This window comes from Spinacia oleracea, chromosome 5 (assembly GCF_020520425.1).
Source record: "Spinacia oleracea cultivar Varoflay chromosome 5, BTI_SOV_V1, whole genome shotgun sequence".
In the NCBI taxonomy this organism is placed as follows: Eukaryota; Viridiplantae; Streptophyta; class Magnoliopsida; order Caryophyllales; family Amaranthaceae; genus Spinacia; species Spinacia oleracea.
In genome coordinates this window covers 11,488,357-11,505,188 of record NC_079491.1, presented here as the reverse complement: position 1 = coordinate 11,505,188, position 16,832 = coordinate 11,488,357, and the positions used below count along the sequence as shown (strand labels likewise).

General features: G+C 39.8%; 2 protein-coding genes across 8 annotated transcripts; both read right to left on the bottom strand.

Moving 5' to 3' along the window:
* Positions 1-6,204: 6,204 nt before the first annotated feature.
* On the bottom strand, positions 6,205-9,874 carry LOC110799852 (zinc finger BED domain-containing protein RICESLEEPER 2). 2 transcript variants are annotated; one of them, XM_022005123.2, is made up of 4 exons: positions 9,602-9,874; positions 6,793-9,051; positions 6,614-6,711; positions 6,205-6,526 (listed from the first exon to the last, which is right to left on the bottom strand). In XM_022005123.2, the coding sequence occupies exons 2-3, from the start codon at positions 9,044-9,046 to the stop codon at positions 6,614-6,616; spliced, it is 2,352 nt and encodes a 783-aa protein (XP_021860815.1). In that variant the 5' UTR covers positions 9,047-9,051; positions 9,602-9,874; the 3' UTR covers positions 6,205-6,526. The 2 variants fall into 2 exon arrangements, with proteins under 2 accessions (XP_021860815.1, XP_021860821.1); XM_022005129.2 differs by having other exon boundaries at positions 6,635-6,711.
* A 372-nt stretch (positions 9,875-10,246) lies between these two features.
* On the bottom strand, positions 10,247-16,605 carry LOC110798824 (leucine-rich repeat extensin-like protein 5). 6 transcript variants are annotated; one of them, XM_056828579.1, is made up of 5 exons: positions 16,190-16,605; positions 14,128-15,218; positions 13,624-13,789; positions 11,440-12,836; positions 10,247-11,342 (listed from the first exon to the last, which is right to left on the bottom strand). In XM_056828579.1, the coding sequence occupies exons 4-5, from the start codon at positions 11,572-11,574 to the stop codon at positions 10,413-10,415; spliced, it is 1,065 nt and encodes a 354-aa protein (XP_056684557.1). In that variant the 5' UTR covers positions 11,575-12,836; positions 13,624-13,789; positions 14,128-15,218; positions 16,190-16,605; the 3' UTR covers positions 10,247-10,412. The 6 variants fall into 6 exon arrangements, with proteins under 6 accessions (XP_056684557.1, XP_056684556.1, XP_021859718.2 ...); XM_056828578.1 differs by having other exon boundaries at positions 14,128-15,209; positions 16,181-16,604; XM_022004026.2 differs by having other exon boundaries at positions 14,128-15,209; positions 16,190-16,602.
* Between the last annotated feature and the right edge of the window lie 227 nt (positions 16,606-16,832).

Here is a 16,832-nt window from a genome sequence, read left to right as displayed (position 1 = left end):
TTTGTTTGTGAGGGGTAGAAATCATGAGAAGACTTCTACTAGTAGTGGTGGTAATGGGGGAAAGAATAGGGGTCGATCCAAGTCAAAGAAACCGAATCTCAACCGTAACAAGTCTTGCAATTATTGTCACATTAAAGGCCACATTAAGTCGGAATGTTGGAAGTGGCAAAAGAAACAATCGGGAGGTGATGGTAAGTCCGGAAAGGGCAAAGAACCTCATGCTACCGCCGAGGCTAGCTATGTAGATACCGATAGTGATAGTGGTGCATTGGTTGCCACTCATGGAAGAATCAAGGGTAAGGATGAATGGATTTTGGATTCGGGTTGCTCGTTTCATATGACCCCCAACAAGGATCTCTTTAGCTCCTATGAGGAGTATAATGGAGGTAATGTCACCATGGGAAACAATGCAACGTGCAAGGTGCTTGGAATTGGGACGGTAGCCATCAAAATGTTTGATGGTATTGTGAGAACCTTAACTAAAGTTCGTCATGTTCCGGAGCTAGAGAAGAATTTGATCTCTCTTGGCACTCTTGACACTAACGGTTGTAAGTGCATAGCGGAAGGTGGAGTAATGAAGTTTGTGAAAGGTGCTCTTGTGTTGATGAAGGGTGTCAAAGTAGGTAGCTTGTACTCATTGCAAGGATCCACCATAGTAGGCTCGACAAATGTTTCCACGGCTACTATGAGTGATAGTGAAACCAAGTTATGGCATTTGAGACTTGGCCATATGGGGGAGCATGGTATATCGGAGCTTAGCAAGCAAGGTTGTTTTGGAAACTTGAAGCTTGGAAGCCTTGGCTTTTGTGAGCATTGTGTGTTTGGTAAACACAAGAGGGTTAGCTTCAAACCCGCCGTACACAACACCAAAGGGATACTTGAATACATCCATTCGGATTTGTGGGGTCCCTCTAGAGTTCCTTCGATTGGTGGTTGTAATTATTTGCTCACTATAATTGATGACTTCTCTAGGAAGGTTTAGGTGTTCTTTATAAAGCATAAAGATGATGTCTTTGATGTGTTCCTTGATTGGAAGACCATGATTGAAAAGAAGACCGAGAAAAAGATCAAAACCTTGAGGACCGATAATGGTCTATAGTTTGTAGAGAAGAAGTTCTTGAAGTATTGTCTCAAGCATGGCATTGTGCGGCATCGAACTTGTGCGGGTAGACCTCAACAAAATGTGGTTGCGGAGCGAATGAATAGAACTCTCTTAGAGAGGGCTAGATGTATGCTTTCACAAGAAAATTTGGGGAAATCTTTTTGGGCAGAAGCCGTTTCAACGGCTTGTTACTTGGTGAATCGCTCTCCTCACTCGGCTCTTGACTTCAAGTCACCTCTTGAGGTATGGTACGGAAAACCCGTTGATTATTCTAGTTTGAGAGTATTTGGTTGTCCGGCTTATATTCATGTTAGTGATGGTAAACTTGAACCTAGAGCTAAAAAATGTATTTTTGTTGGCTATGGTTTAGGAGTTAAAGGTTATAGATTATGGTGTAACCAATCTAGAAGAGTCATAACTTCTAGAGATATTGTTTTTGATGAAAATTGTATGATCACTCCGGGAAAGGAGCTTTCTATTTGCAATGATATAGGTTCACACCATGATACTGAGGAGGAGGTGGAGCTAGATGAGCATTCACATAATGATGGTCCCTCATCAAGGAGACCTCGTGAAACAACACCACAAGCTCAAAAGAAATCCATTGCCGAAGAAAGAGCAAAGAGACCAATCAAGCCTCCAAGTAGATACATTGAGGAGTGTGATTATGTCCAATATGCTCTCTCCGTTGCAAGTCAAGTGGAGACCGATAATGATGATCCTTGTTCATTCAAGGAAGCAATGTCTCTAAATGATTCCGGCAAGTGATTGATGGCCATGGAGCAAGAAATAGAGTCCTTGCACAAGAACAATACTTGGAGCTTATGTATTGCACCGAAAGGAAAAAGAATTGTTGGGTGCAAGTGGGTGTACAAGAAGAAGGAAGGTACACCGGAATCGGGTGGTCCCGTCTACAAGGCAAGAGTTGTTGCAAGAGGTTTCACACAAATTGAAGGTGTTGACTTTCATGAATTATTTTCTCCGGTTGTGAAACACTCATCCTAAGGGTGTTGCTTGCCTTGGTAGCTATGGAAGACTTGGAGTTACACCAACTTGATGTGAAGACCGCATTCCTCCATGGGGATTTGGAGGAGGAGATCTACATGAAGCAACCGTAAGGTTTTGAGGAGAAAGGGAAGGAAAATCATGTGTGTCATCTTTTAAAGTCCTTGTATGGCTTGAAGCAATCTCCAAGGAAATGATATAAACGAATTGATTCGTTCATGTTGGCACATGATTTCACAAGGATCTCTTATGATAGTTGTGTCTATTACAAAGAACTTGTGAGTGGTTCCTTCATCTACTTGCTCTTATATGTAGATGATATGTTGGTGGCTTGCAAGAATATGATTGAGATTCACAACTTGAAAAAGTTGTTGGCAAGTGAGTTTGATATGAAAGATCTTGGTGAAGCCAAGAAGATTCTTGGTATGGAGATTATTCGTGATAGGAATGCGGGTGTTTTGTATCTTAGTCAAATGAGATACATTGAGAAGGTGCTTGAGCGCTTCTCCATGGTGCATGCAAAACCGGTTTCCACTCCATTGAGTTCTCACTTTAAGCTCTCAAAGGAGCTTAGTCCTCAATCCAAGGAAGAAGAAAAGTCCATGGCTCACATTCCATACACTAGTGCGGTTGAAAGTGTGATGTATGCCATGGTGTGTTCAAGACCGATATAGCCCATGCGGTGAGTATGGTTAGTCGGTATATGTCAAGACTGGGAAAGGTCCATTGGGAAGCCGTGAAGTGGTTGTTGAAGTACTTGAAGGGTACCTCAAACGTTTGCCTTGAGTTTGGTAGAAATGCAAACGGGCTTGAGGGCTTTTGTGATTCGGATTATGGAGGTGATTTGGATGACCGGAAATCTACTTCCGGCTATGTCTTTACTTTGGGTGGTACGGCCGTGAGTTGGCAATCAACGCTACAAGATGTTGTAGCTCTTTCAACTACGGAGGCTGAGTTTATGGCCATTACCCAAGCATTCAAAGAAGCAAAGTGGCTCAAGGGTCTAGTGGGAGAGTTTAGTCCATGTTCAAGCTTGGTGTCCGTGTTTTGTGATAGTCAAAGTGCCATACTTTTGGCTAAGAATCAAAACACATTCTACAAGAGAACCAAGCACATTGACATCAAGTACAACTTCGTTCGAGATGTGATAGCTAAGAAAGAATTGCTCTTGAAGAAGATTGGTACCGAGGAGAATCCCGCCGACATGTTAACAAAGCCTTTGCCGACAACTAAGTTCACTTTGTGTGTGGACTTAGTTGGTCTTTCTCCATGGTCGATGTAAGCACATAAAGGCTTGTTGGGAGTGTGTTTGGAGTATAGTTTGGTATTACATTATGAGGAAGTGTGGAGGATTCAAGTCAAGGTGGAGAATTGTTATGTGTGCCTCGAATCTTCCTTGAAGGATGTTAGGGTGTTATAGTGGAAGGCCTGACTTCAAATGGACATATCTCATGATCTACTCATTAGATTGAGTTGATTCAAGTTGGAGGTGAAAGCTTGGCTCAATAGCTTTCAAACGCCTGGTCATAAGCTCATTTTGGATGAGAAATGAGGGAGTTATGACTGTTTTACGAGAAGCTGTCATGCAGCAGGGGAAGTTCGGCCGGACTATTAGGTGGTTCGGCCGAACCTGAAGTCAATAGCTGTGATTTTGGAGGTTCGCCCGAACTTTGGATAAGTTCGGCCGAACCTACTGGAAGTTCGGCCGAACCTGAAGAGAATCAGGAACTATGTTTTTGGAGGTTCGTCCGAACTTTTTGGTACGTTCGGCCGAACCTGGCCTTGGTTCGGCTGAACCCTTTGAAGGTTCGACCGAACTCTGCGGGTAATCTTTTATCTTCTCCGCAAGGTACAATTGGCGTGGCATTTTCTTGTCCCTTAGATTGGTTTGATGTCATAAATACCAAATGTAATGAGATTTTCAGAATCAAGAGAGAGAAACACAAGTGAGGTTGAAACCCTAGATCTAAGCATACATAGAATTCTCTCTTCTTCACCTTTGAGAATTTCTCTTTGTAATCCTTTCTCCATTGAAGAGTAATACAAGCTCTAAAACCCTCCCCCATGGTGGATGTAGCTCATTGAAGAGTGAACCACCTTAAATCTTTGTGTGTGTTTTTAATTTCTTTAATTATTTCTTCTCATTATTCAAACATCAAATTGTCATACTAATCAACATTCAAGCCTAAAAGGTCCTTCATTTATAACATAAAGAATAGAAGAAGTATTAGTGTTATGTTAAATACGTAGTATGGAGTAGTATGCTGAACATGAGACCCCTCATCGGTACATGTTACAGTACTCCTACTATTTTACTCCGTAGATAGTTGTGGTGGTTACTGGTTAGATTGGGACCAGGAAGTGATTAACCATTTCCAATGCTAAAACTGGTCATGGAATCATGGGCCACGTCAACCGCAACAGCAAAAAGAAAAGGCTAACCCTTTTCAAACCCAAGGCATCAGACAAGATTGGGTCGAGCTAGCCAAGATGAGTTCAATTTTCTGCTAATTACTCACAAATTTATCTTACTGGAAGCAAATCCTCCTCATATTGCTACTCTATCTACCCACTTACTGCTGCAATATCATGATTCATGACACTGGAGTTGAAACAATAGACGGGATAGGGATACATAATACAGCAGGAAAACAAGCATCGTGATCAGTACAGAACCGACAGATAATGCAGAATGGTGTTTACATAAAATCCAGCGCGGGTGGTAATTTCAGGATAGCAGATGATTATTTCAAGGTAGGATTCAGGTTTAATAAGAGAAATGCATTCAAATGTTTCAGAAATATAGCTTGTCTGAAACACCAATTGCCTAAACCCAAAGAAGCTGTTGAAGATCCATGGGGGAAGGCAAATGGTAGAACTAGTTCAGACAACAAATGTTGTTCCATGCACTCAGTCGCCACAAAAAAGGGACAACACAAGAAAGGAGTTAGTTTTCCATTCTCCATTAACAAGTTAGGAATCCAATACCTAGATTATTTTTCCTTCAAAAACCCAAGGGCTTTAACTAGGTCCACACCATGATATACAGACAAATAAACCTAAAAAATGTAACTCTAATAAGGCGAAAAAATCTAGCAGGGAACTATTGCTCGGGGCAAGATTCATAGTAGTGACTAGTGTATAAAAAGGTGCAAGGTGCTTGGAGGCAGGGCCTTTGGTGGTCTGGGCGAGGCGATTTTAATGAGGCGCAACTAAGGCGCACTCCCTGAGACGCAAACCATTTTTTCACCATCAGTTTTTACAGAACCTCAAATTGCCTAGGTGCACCTTGAGCCTTTTTATACATAATGTAGTCCAGGAAAAGGCATTTGAATCATAAATATTCAGGAATAGAAGAAAGAGCAGGGAATTTCATTGCAAGAAATTACAATAAGGAAAAAAAAAAATTAACAGCAAAAGAACAGAAAGCCAAAGTTACAAAAACCATTTTCCAGCACGAAAAACCATTTTAATACTGAAAGCCCTCACTTTTTATCCAACTAATTTTACGTGGAAAACGAGCAGCAGATTCTGAGAAAATAAACAGATACAGAGTACGCAACACAATGAGTTCCTTCTGACATGCCATGCCTAATTGCAGAATTAGGCTCCATATACTGTATGTGAAATGCATTCATGGTAAGAGAAGAGCCAGATTTACGAAAAGGTAGAAACGCAACATGTTTTTTAATGCTATGGCAAAACTAGTGTGACTTGCATACCTACGCCCTCATGTCAGGAGATCACAGACAGAGTCATCCGAGATTCTTTAGAAGTATCAGACCAATACTTTGTTAGGCAAGACAAGACATCCAACCTGGGAGGGAAATGGCAAAAAATAGGACACAACATTGTCCATTCAAGCACATGGATACAGTACAACTTCATGTAGCAGGGTGAACTAGAAAGTTTCACATATATGGTAGTAGAGTCAAAATAAGGCATGTAACAAATCATGAACATACATAAGAACCCTAGCCAGATGGTAATGCAAGTATGAGTCCTGGGCGTTAAATAACCAACTATATTCGCATTCAGAAGTGAATTACGGTTGTCTAGAAAAGAAAGATACAAGGTAAGTGAAAGGTTGTACGGAGTAAGAAATAAGAAGTCAACTATATTCTTACCTTAACCATTGTAGAACAGCTTCTAATGATATCATAGAGAAATGATAAAACAATGCTTATTGCTGATGCTGACAAAGATTGACGTTCTAACACCTTACATGGATTAAAACTCACTTAGCGTCACCTTATATAGCGGGAAGAAGAATATACATCAGAGTAACAGAGACAGCTTGCACCTAACAAAAGTGACCGCATACTGCACAGAATGGCTAATCAACTACAAGAAGATATGGAGAAAGAGTAGTGCTAGAAAAGCAACAATGATCCTGAATCGTCAAGGCTGCTTCAATACCTGAGCGAAGCAAAACATATAATATGTAAGCACGTGGAGATTGGACTACTCTGTCAAGCAAAAAGAGGGAAGGAATAACGTAAACACCTAAAAAGAATCAGTAAGTACACTATCATCATCGTCATCATCATATTCAGCATCTTCACTTGACCCACTAGGATCCTCAGCTGTAACAGTCTGGTCATCTGAATTAGATTCAAAGAAGAGTTAAAATCACGCTTGCATTCAAAACAAAACTAAAAACAACAACACAAAGAGAGAATCACCAGAGTTATCTTCTGCACCTAGCCAATCTTGAAGACATAATAAAGCTTGAAGTGTCTCGGGCAGAACGGAGCTTTGAACAGAAGACAATGTTTTACTCCCAAAGGTAAATGCCTCCTTGGAATTAACAGTGAAAACAGGTATGGATAGAATGTCCCGTGCCATCAATGAAAGGTTAGGATACCTCATCGAGCTTCTACTCCAGAATTCTAGTACATCTAATTCAGAATTTAAATCATAACTAGGCTCTTCCAGGTAAAGATCCAATTCAGACTTGTTTCCATGTGATCTTGATGCTGAGCTCAGAAATTGATCATAGTCCCCAAACATGTCTCCCTCATCATCTCCAACAAAGTTTGTATTAACGCTAGAAGACCCCATAGCTGGAGAGGAAAAGTGTATAGATTGCCGCTTATGTTCAGCAAACAAACAGTAGAGAGTGCTTACAACTTTACTAACACGGTCCTCGAAATTAGTCGGGCCAAAGAGTTTCATATAGCAATATTCCACAAATTTTACCTTGTAGCGTGGATCTAAGATTGCAGCACAAGATAAAATCAAGCTATTCTCACACCAGAAATCATCAAATTTAGCTTGCATAGCTTCAACAGCATGAGCCAAGAATGGGTTTGGACCTTTTACTATATCCATCATACGGCAATGGATCATCAACATCCCCTTCAACAACAAATTTGATGTTGGCCCACTAGTGCCTGAAAACAAGCGAGTTACGTCATAAAGAACCCTCAGGAACTTGTGAATAATGCTCAACTTCTGCCACTCTTCTTTAGAAAGAGCCAAGTTGATTAGTTCTTGCTTTGACTCCAGAAGATGCTTGAAAACATTCTTATAGTAAAGAGTGCGGTCAATTAACTTATATGTGGAATTCCATCTAAGCACCACGTCAAGGCTCAGCCTTTTCTTTGCTTGCAATTCAAACGTCCTCTCAGCCAGATCAAAGAACTTCTTCCTTTGAAGTGGTGACTTGTTGACATACTTGACCAATTCACGGACTCTCTCAACAATATCATCAACCAACTTTAAGGAAGATTGTGCAAGAAAGTTCAATAAATGAGCATAGCAATTAACTTGGAAAAAAGAGCCACCACTAACAGGAGAATTCTCCGTAAGAAGACCTCTTTTAATAGAAGACACTGTTGACTCATCATAAGAAGCTTCATCCACTGTGATTGCGAAGGTCTTACGTTCAATGTTATACTGTGATGATAAACATGCCAATTCATCTGCGATGTAAGTTCCGTCATACGGGGGTGCTAAAGCTTTAAAACACAAAACCCTCTTCAGCAACTTCCAGTGCTCATCAATGAAATGTGTTGTTACACAAATATACTCGTCTTTTGTGTCTCTTGCTTTCCAATTACCAACTGTCAGACATATGCGGCCTGGAGCCTTTGCTAACATTTCTTTTATGTTGTCCCTTTCCTTCAAATACATAGAAAACAGTTCTCTTCTGACAATTGTCCGACTGAATGGCTTAAATTGTGGACACGCTTTAGACATCATAGATCTAAAGCCTCTCTCTTCCACAAAGCTAAATGGATGAGCTCCTTTAATAATGCAAACTGATATATATCTTCGCAGCTCATCCTGATCAACCAGGCTATTTTCTCTCGATTTGCTTCCTTCACCCAGATTCTCACCGATTGCTGAAAGGTGTTTTGTTTTACCAGTTGCAGTTTCATCTTTTGGTGTCTTTTCTAAGTCGTTTCCTTCAACTAGATTCTCACTTGTAAGGAAGAATTGTTCTATGTTACCGGTAAAAGTCACACGCCTTGGACACTTGTCTAAATGACGCTTTAGGTGAGATGTGCCATTTTTGGAAGCTGCAGAGAGAACCATCTTACAGTGCTTGCACTTGGCTTTTGCATCATTCATATTAGGAGCTGGGAACAAATCATATTCAAACCATACCTTTGAAACCCTTTTCCCAAGCTTGACACTAGACCCGCTACCTTCAAACTCACCAAATCCATAGCTCGTTGAGATAGGTTGCACATCAATTGCAGCACGCTTGGCACACCTTTCCACATGACGCTTTAAATGAGACGTTCCACTCCTAGGAGTAGCACTAAAAATACCATCACAATGTATGCACTTTGCTTTTCCTTCGCTCTTGCTCTCAGCAGGTAACTTCTCAAAATGATCCCACGCTATAGACCGCTTCTTGCTCCTGTTGCTATCACATTCAACAAGTCCATTCTTTCCATCTATGACCGCAATCATATTTCCATCCATGGTAGCTACATCATTGAATTGGAAATAAAACACTAAGTATAGAATAGAAACCATAAAACACTACACTGTACTCTAGACATGCTGAAATCGAAAATATCTGATTGGTAAACAAAAGAAACATGCACAACATACAGCAAATATAGCTATAAAAATCAGACTAACATTGCAAAGATCTGATGAAACAAAATATTCTCAAAAGAATTTGCTCTACTTTGGAATTTTGGATACAACTGATCTACTACTTGCAGTGGGTGGATCGAATCCCGTCTACATCATTACCTTTTACGAACTCCCTATTCACCCAAAGAATCAATCTCAAGAAATTACATAAACTAGTGATGAAAACATATCCATCACAAACTTAATTGCTCAACTACCGATACAAGAAACAGAAAAGGCTGGAAACATAGCAAGCAAAGACAGACCATAATCGTGAATTCAACAAAAATAAGTAAATGGGTATCACTCAAATCTTGCAAAAGTGTACTAACAATGAAGATCAAATCATATTTCAGAAATTTCAGAAAGGAAATTAGGGTTTTAGGGAAACTTTACCTTCAGTAGCATAAGAGAGAGAAAGTAGTGGTGCGAGATGTAGAAAGTTAGCGCCTAGTACTTCAAATTGTAATGGAAATTGAAGGATTTGGGGGATAAATCAAGCAAATTTCGAAACTTTTGGTGGGAATTGGTGAATTTTCGATTTGGAGGGAAATGGGTATTTTTGCAGACTGCAGTGGACATTTGGGGAGTTACAAAATTGGGGGATTTTTCTGCAGTTATATTGTAGAAGTGTATTGGTTCTAGACCTGCCTAATTGCCCTATGAAGGAAAAATTAGGCTACTTAACAGAAAGCTTGTGTATTTATGACTAAAGTTGGATGTGGGTCGGGCTTTGGGGAACGAAAAATCTGGCCCAGCCCAACCTATAGTCATCTTTATTTATGACCTTTTAGTTTGGTGCTTATGGATTTGAAGGCCGTAGTGCAATACCCACACGCATTTTTAGCCCGTGAAGCCTCCGTTTGAGATTACTTACTCTGTAAATACACTAGTAGTCACATTGTTCCAACATTTATAATTGACGATTTAACTTTTATGTTACCAAAATTGTACGAGGTATTGTATTAGTTATGTCTACATAGACTTACTTCTGGAAAATGTGATGACCTTTTTCGGACATCTTAAACCACTGGAATAATATTCGAGAAAATGTAAGATAATTCTATATTAATAAAAAAAAAACTACGAACTTCAAAAGCAGTAGGGGTTTAGAGTTAACAGAAAATCAAGAAGCATTAATCTCATAACTCTTAAAATTAACCAAACTCAACATAACAAGAACAAGTACTAGTAGTCACTAACATAATCAATTCTTCCTCTGAGCAGCATGAAGTTTGAGGATGTGACTCCTGCCACTAACATGTTGTTTCATAGAAAACTCATTCATGCACCATGTATCACACAAGTCACAGTACTTCCTTGTCTCGATTTCCGAGCTTGTTTGCCCAACTCCCTTGCCTTTCTTCACTTGAGCTTTGTGTTTTTGACCCATGAGATGCATCTGAAGGTTAGGAAAAGAAGCGCACTGCACATCACACACTTCACAGAACAACTTCCTCACCTTACCATCATTATGATTAGCCTGAACCTGAAGTTGATGAGTAGGAGTAGGTGCCTCTTTTCTTTTGTAGCCTAAGCCTGGAGCGGGCTTGAACCTCTGTCCTATAGGAGGGGGAGGCGGGAGTAAAACGGGCCTTGGACTTGTATTCGGGCCAATGTGTGATGGCTTTTGCCACGTAAGTGATGGACGTGGGCTTTGAGGCATTAATGGACGTGGGCCTGCTATCACTGATTTTAGCCTTGGGCCTGTCTGAGATGAAAGGATGGATCGGGGGGCTGAGCTTATTCGGCCTGCCGGAGATGAGAAAACGTGCCTGGGGACTGAACTTAGGCCTGCCTGAGATGAGAAAAAGGGTCTTGGGACTGACTTTGGGGCTGTCTTAAATGAGAAAATGGGCCTTTGGACTGACTTTGGGTGTGCCTGAGATGAGAAAATGGGCCTTGGGACTGACTTTGGCCGTGTCTGAGATGAGAAAATGGGCCTTGGGACTGAACTTGGGCCTCGAGGCGGGAGTGAGACCGGGATCATCAGTGTTTTCGGCTTTGTTCCTGAGAACGAAGGGCCTGGCTTTTGACTTGAAATAGGCGATGAATTCTCGCTTAGCTTGGGCCTCGGTTTTGGAATTTGGCTTGATCTTTTCTCTGAATTTGGCTTTGAAGCTGGTAAAGAAGTTTGCTGCAGACATACATAGAAAAGCAATTAATCAGTATTCAGTAATGTAACCAGTATAGTCATGTAAATTTTCAGTGTTCTTAAAACAAAGGTTTCTTACATTAGGAGGTGCAGAGACTTGTTTGAATTCATTTCTCTTGATCAGCTCCATCAACTCTAACTGTTGGCGATAAGCCATCTCCCTCATCACCGCAATATCCACTCCCATTTTATAACTACCCCTTTCACTACCCATTTTTCCGGTTGCCAAAATGTTGTCAGAAACAGAAAATACAGAAGAATAATCTGATGGGGAATGTGGGAAGACAAAGAGGGCACATATATATTCTGATGGAGGAATCTGTAGGCTAATATTGGCATTTCCTTTATTACTTAGTACTATAGAAACTTCTTCCCCTTCTATGTCCCATGTTAACTGTGTGAGTTCAGACTTCAGAGCCTCAGAGGCATCCTTTGTCCTCCTCGTACTAGACTCACTGAAAAATGCAAGCTTTTCTAGTGCCTTCCGGAAAGGGGGAAATTACCAAGTACATGAAATTACACCAAGATATGGCACCATTCACAAATCACCGAGACCAACCTATAACTCCTGAAAACTTGATTACTAATTAGGCCATTTGCTCGTTGACAGTTAAAGGCTAAGCTCTTTAAAAAAATATATATGTGTGATCATGGATGTTTTCCTAGTGCCTACTGGACTAGTTACTGATTTCAACCAAAACATGGTGCAAAACAAAACAAAACAAAACGTAAAGAGACATGGTGCCTTAATTCAGATTCTGACAGTTAACCTTTTGTTTCAATAAAAATAGGCTTCCAATATGCACTAAACGGCATTTTAACAACTGGAAATGATGCAACACTATACTACTTACCTGGTGTATATTATACTCCGTATGTTCTAATACCATATCAAATTACTAAGTATTGATAAAAACCAATCACAGATTAGTTTTTTTTCTCAGCAGCATGGAGTTTGAGTATATGGTTCTTTCCATCAAGATGCAGTCTGAAAGAGCTCTCATCTGTGCACCAAATCCTACACAAATCACAGTATTTATGTTGTCTTGTACCCCACTGTGACACTCCACTTTCAGACACTTTCTTACTGTTTGCCTCTCGCTTTTTGGCCTTGTGCTTCTGACCATTGAAGTGCATCCTGAGATTGAACTCACTAGTGCAGTCAATTTCACAGAGCTCGCAGAAGTAATCTTCCTCTTGAAGTGGCTTCTTCCTCTTCTTACGAGCTAACTGATGAGCTGCACCTGGTCTTGAACGTTGGCTTTGAATCAGAGGTGGCCTCACAAGTGGTGTTGACCTGGTAGTCAGTTCATTATGCTGCGAGTTGGGACTTTGCAGTGGAGTTTGCACTGGTCTAGGCGCATAATATGGGCGTGGGGTAGGATTGTACATGGGCCGCACAGTCAGAGCTGGACTTGAATATTGGGTAGGCTGTAGGATTTCCCTTGGAGCATGGCTAGAAGTTGGTGCTATCACCTGTTTAATACTCCACCAAAAATCTGAGTTAGCTTACTAATTAAGCCTAACAAACATGCTAAGTATCCCCTCAAAAAAATAAACAAAAATAAACATGCTAAGTAACCAGAAAATTTGATCTAGTAATGAGTTTGAGTTGCTAAATCCGTTTCTCGAAGAATCGATGATTTCTTATCAACCCTAAATCACTAAATGATCCATGATAAACTCTGAAATGCACTCTAATTCAATCTTCTCTCGGACTCTCGGTCATTAATACAAGTTTCAATTAGATGCAAACCAACCTCTTAGCCCAGAAGCATACTTGTACATCAAATGTATGCCAAAACTTCATTCGCGATATTAATTAATAGTCACATATACTAATCCGCATTAAAACAAAACCTCTATTAAACAAGTATTTAACATTAAAAAAAAATCTGGACAAGTAATATGGATATGTCTGATAGACATTCAAATATTTTTAAGGCCTTAATGGTTTAGAGATGTTAAACAACCAGTGACAGGCGAAACCTATGTATAACCCTTGTTAATTAAGTACTAAGCACAATAGCACATTTTATTGCTTCTATTTTCAAGTATAATCTAACATAAGGAAATCCCTACTTTTTCCTCGGAGCATACCAATTTACTAAGTTTAATGCTTTATTTAGGCAAATATCACAAAACCCAAGTAGCTAGGGCAGGTTACTTCTCCCTCAATCCCAAATTCCGTGGTCATATAACTAGTTCAAATTACACTACCAACGCGACTATTAATTCCGGGGTGAGCAGAATAATTTGTTACCTGAATAGGCAGAGGATCCCGATCATTCCTGGCACAAATGTTAGTACTACTAGACCCTCCTTCACCATTCAACTTTTTCCGGTAAGCCATCTCTCTTCTCATTGCAAACTCTACTGACATCACATAGCTTTTCCTGTCAGCTGCCATTTTTTTTCTCTCTACTACCCTGCAATAATTCATCCATTTTTACTAAAAATAGACATATTCCTCCAATAATTTCACTGGAACAACCTAAAAATGCCACCTTTTTTCTTCTACACTACATTTTTGGCAAAAAAAAAAGCTCATAAGCTTTAACTTTTGAGGACATGCGGATTCAACCACTACCAAACCAAAAGAGAAGATTGAAAAACAAAAACAAAAAAAAAAAAACCCATAAAAAAAACAGTGATTTTGAGGTATCACTGTAAAAAAGTTGATAACTTTAATGCAAGTAGCACACATTTTCCTTGGTAAAAATCAATTGAAATGATAGAAGATATGAAGTTACTAAGAAATTCTTACCTTTAATGGAATTTTGTATTGCAATTCTGAAATGGAAATCACAGTATGCTGAATATTGACTGTGTATGATGGGAATTTTGGGAGGGATATTAAGCTGGCTCCAGACATGAGCAGCTTTAGTGGCTTTCTCATATTTTATGGTACAGTTTTGAGGATATTCTGGTCTTTTCAGTGTATGGATTTGGACTTTAGTGGAAAACTTGACTGTCATGATAATTTTTATCAACCTGTTACATAACCAAACTAATCACACATATTGGACCAAAACAAGTACAGAAAAACATTTAGAGGGAGGGGGGGTGGTTTAAAACATTCCTGGTAAAATGCTGAAGGCAGGAAAATTATTACAAAACATAAATATCCCCATATTGTACAATAACCATACAATAACTAGTATCCTGGAAAGAACATCTGTGCATATGACAGGACACTTGATTTCTGTTACATCCTCAACAGCAACAAAATAACTTTGCTGGATAAAAATCACGAGAAAACGATGAACAACAAACGTTATGTTACTAAATTCGAAGTCCCCCGGCCTAAAATGGCATTATTAGTGTGCAACAACTGTTTGATATAATCATAGAGTGTTACAAGCGCATCCTTTTTTTCATGAGCCAGTCATACTGTTTGAGAATGTGGTTTGTGCAGCTGAAGTGCAGCCTGTAATTGTACTCGTCAGTGCACCAGATCCCACACACATCACAGTAGGGCCGTTTCTCATTTTCTCGCTGCATTGTTCCACCGGAATTAGAAACTTCCTTCCCCTTCGCAGGCCTCACCCCTCCCACTTTGGCCCTGTGCTTTTGACCCTGATAGTGTGACAACAGATTGAACCCAGTTTTGCAGTCAAGCTGACAGATTTTGCATGTGAAAATTCCAACTGGAAGAGGTGTAGAACGCGATGGGCCTGAACTTGGACTTGGTCTTGAATACGGGGCTGGACATGGGTACAAAGGAGGCCTTGTAAGTGGTACTGAACCGGGATTCTCAGGAATGTGAACAGGTCTGTTAGCTGAATGCAGATTCAAATTTGTCCGAGGTGTAGCCCTTGGATCTTGGCTTGAGGTTGGTCTTGGTACCTACACCAACTGAGTGGCTAAATACACTGATAACTAGCAGAAGTTCAAGAAAACTATGTGCAAAAGAATAAGAACCCGAAGCTTAGAAACTACTGAGTACCTAAATACTCTGAATAACTAGCAGAAGTTCAAGGAAACTATGTGCAAGAGAACAAGAACACGAACCTCAGAAACTACTGAGTACCCAAATAGTATCTGAATAACTAGCAGAAGTTCAAGAAAACTATGTTCAAACGACTAAGAACACGAACAAGCCCTTGAGTAAATTTATTTTCAGATTGTAGCAGCCAAGTGACATCGGGTTCTAAGAGCACTAGACGACTTACCCTTCCTCGGCCCCTCGCGACAACACAATTAGTACACGAATTTATAGAATTAACAATATGTGATATCTTAAACATGCTTATGCCACAACTTGTAAGACAGGAGGTACAGTTGCTGTTAGTTGTAACTGCAACAGTCTCCTCACATCAGTATATCAGAATCAGCTCACTATATCAAAAGTACAAGGCTGGTCAATATCTTGCTCGTTGATCAGCTATGCCAAATTAGCATCAAATTAGAGAAGAAAACATATCCATTTACCAACTTTTCAATTTGCCTCATCTTTTAATTCATTTTGAGTCTAAAATAGTTCAGATAAGGGCTATCAAGTTCAATTCAGAATCAAAAGTAATTTCTTATAAATTTGAGTAAATAAGTTTATGTAAGGAGTTTACCAAACACTTCTTACAATTACAGGTAACTTCAATTAGTTGAACACTTAAACCCCAAATCGGTTAAAATTACAAAGACTAGATCACTAGATGTATGTAGAAACTTAATGTTTCCATTAGAATACTACCCCCTTCCCCAACAGACACAAATCTACCTTGTTGCCGAATTAGTTACACAATCAACGTGACAACTAAAACCAAACCGAGAAGTAAATGTAAAGATTTTATAAAATATGAATAGAATTAAACAACTACCTCTAGTACCTGGGTTTGGCCGGAACCTTTGTTATCCAGCTTTTGTCTGTATTCCATCTCTCTTTGCATAGCAAACTCTACTGACATGAAATGTCTCCTTCTGTCAGCTCGGATTGCCATTTCTTCAAAATTTTCAAACGCATGTCAAATTAACCAATTTTCGAATTCTTTACCCCCTACGAAAGCCGTTCCTCTGTTACTGACTATCAAACAGACATTCCGATTCTTACTTCTGTGATAAATCCAAGAACTACAGCCTTTTATTATGCATTGGATGTGGTGGTCAATTTTTGGGAGAGGCTTTTTGGCATCAGTCTGGAGTGAGGAACTGAGGACTGAGGACTGAGGAGTAGTTGAGTCTTACTACTTGAGCTCCCTAGAATTCATCGTCTGTTTGAGAATCTGGGATGTTCAATTGTTCACTCGGTATCCCATATGTCAAACTATCATCGCTGGATTGAAAGGGGGACCACACAAGGGCCATGCCATATGCCGGGCCCAACATTTTAAATCATATGGTCCGGTGTGGCCCAACTCACATGTCCATCACAGCGAACTTAAGTGTCAAAGGCACGATTAACTCCTTACTACTTTGTTTCGAAATAATAAGGACACTTTGACTTTATACACTATTTACAAATTTCAATTTGAC

What these genes read in the sequence shown, in the direction of transcription:
- LOC110799852 (XM_022005123.2), bottom strand. Translation starts at nt 9,046, where the DNA reads ATGGATGGAAATATGATTGCGGTCATAGATGGAAAGAATGGACTTGTT. An exon ending in AGGTGCAGAAGATAACTCTG is followed by an intron (nt 6,712 to 6,792) that starts GTGATTCTCTCT and finishes AATCTAATTCAG; the next exon opens with ATGACCAGACTGTTACAGCT.
- LOC110798824 (XM_056828579.1), bottom strand. Translation starts at nt 11,574, where the DNA reads ATGGGTAGTGAAAGGGGTAGTTATAAAATGGGAGTGGATATTGCGGTG. An exon ending in AAGTCTCTGCACCTCCTAAT is followed by an intron (nt 11,343 to 11,439) that starts GTAAGAAACCTT and finishes GTATGTCTGCAG; the next exon opens with CAAACTTCTTTACCAGCTTC.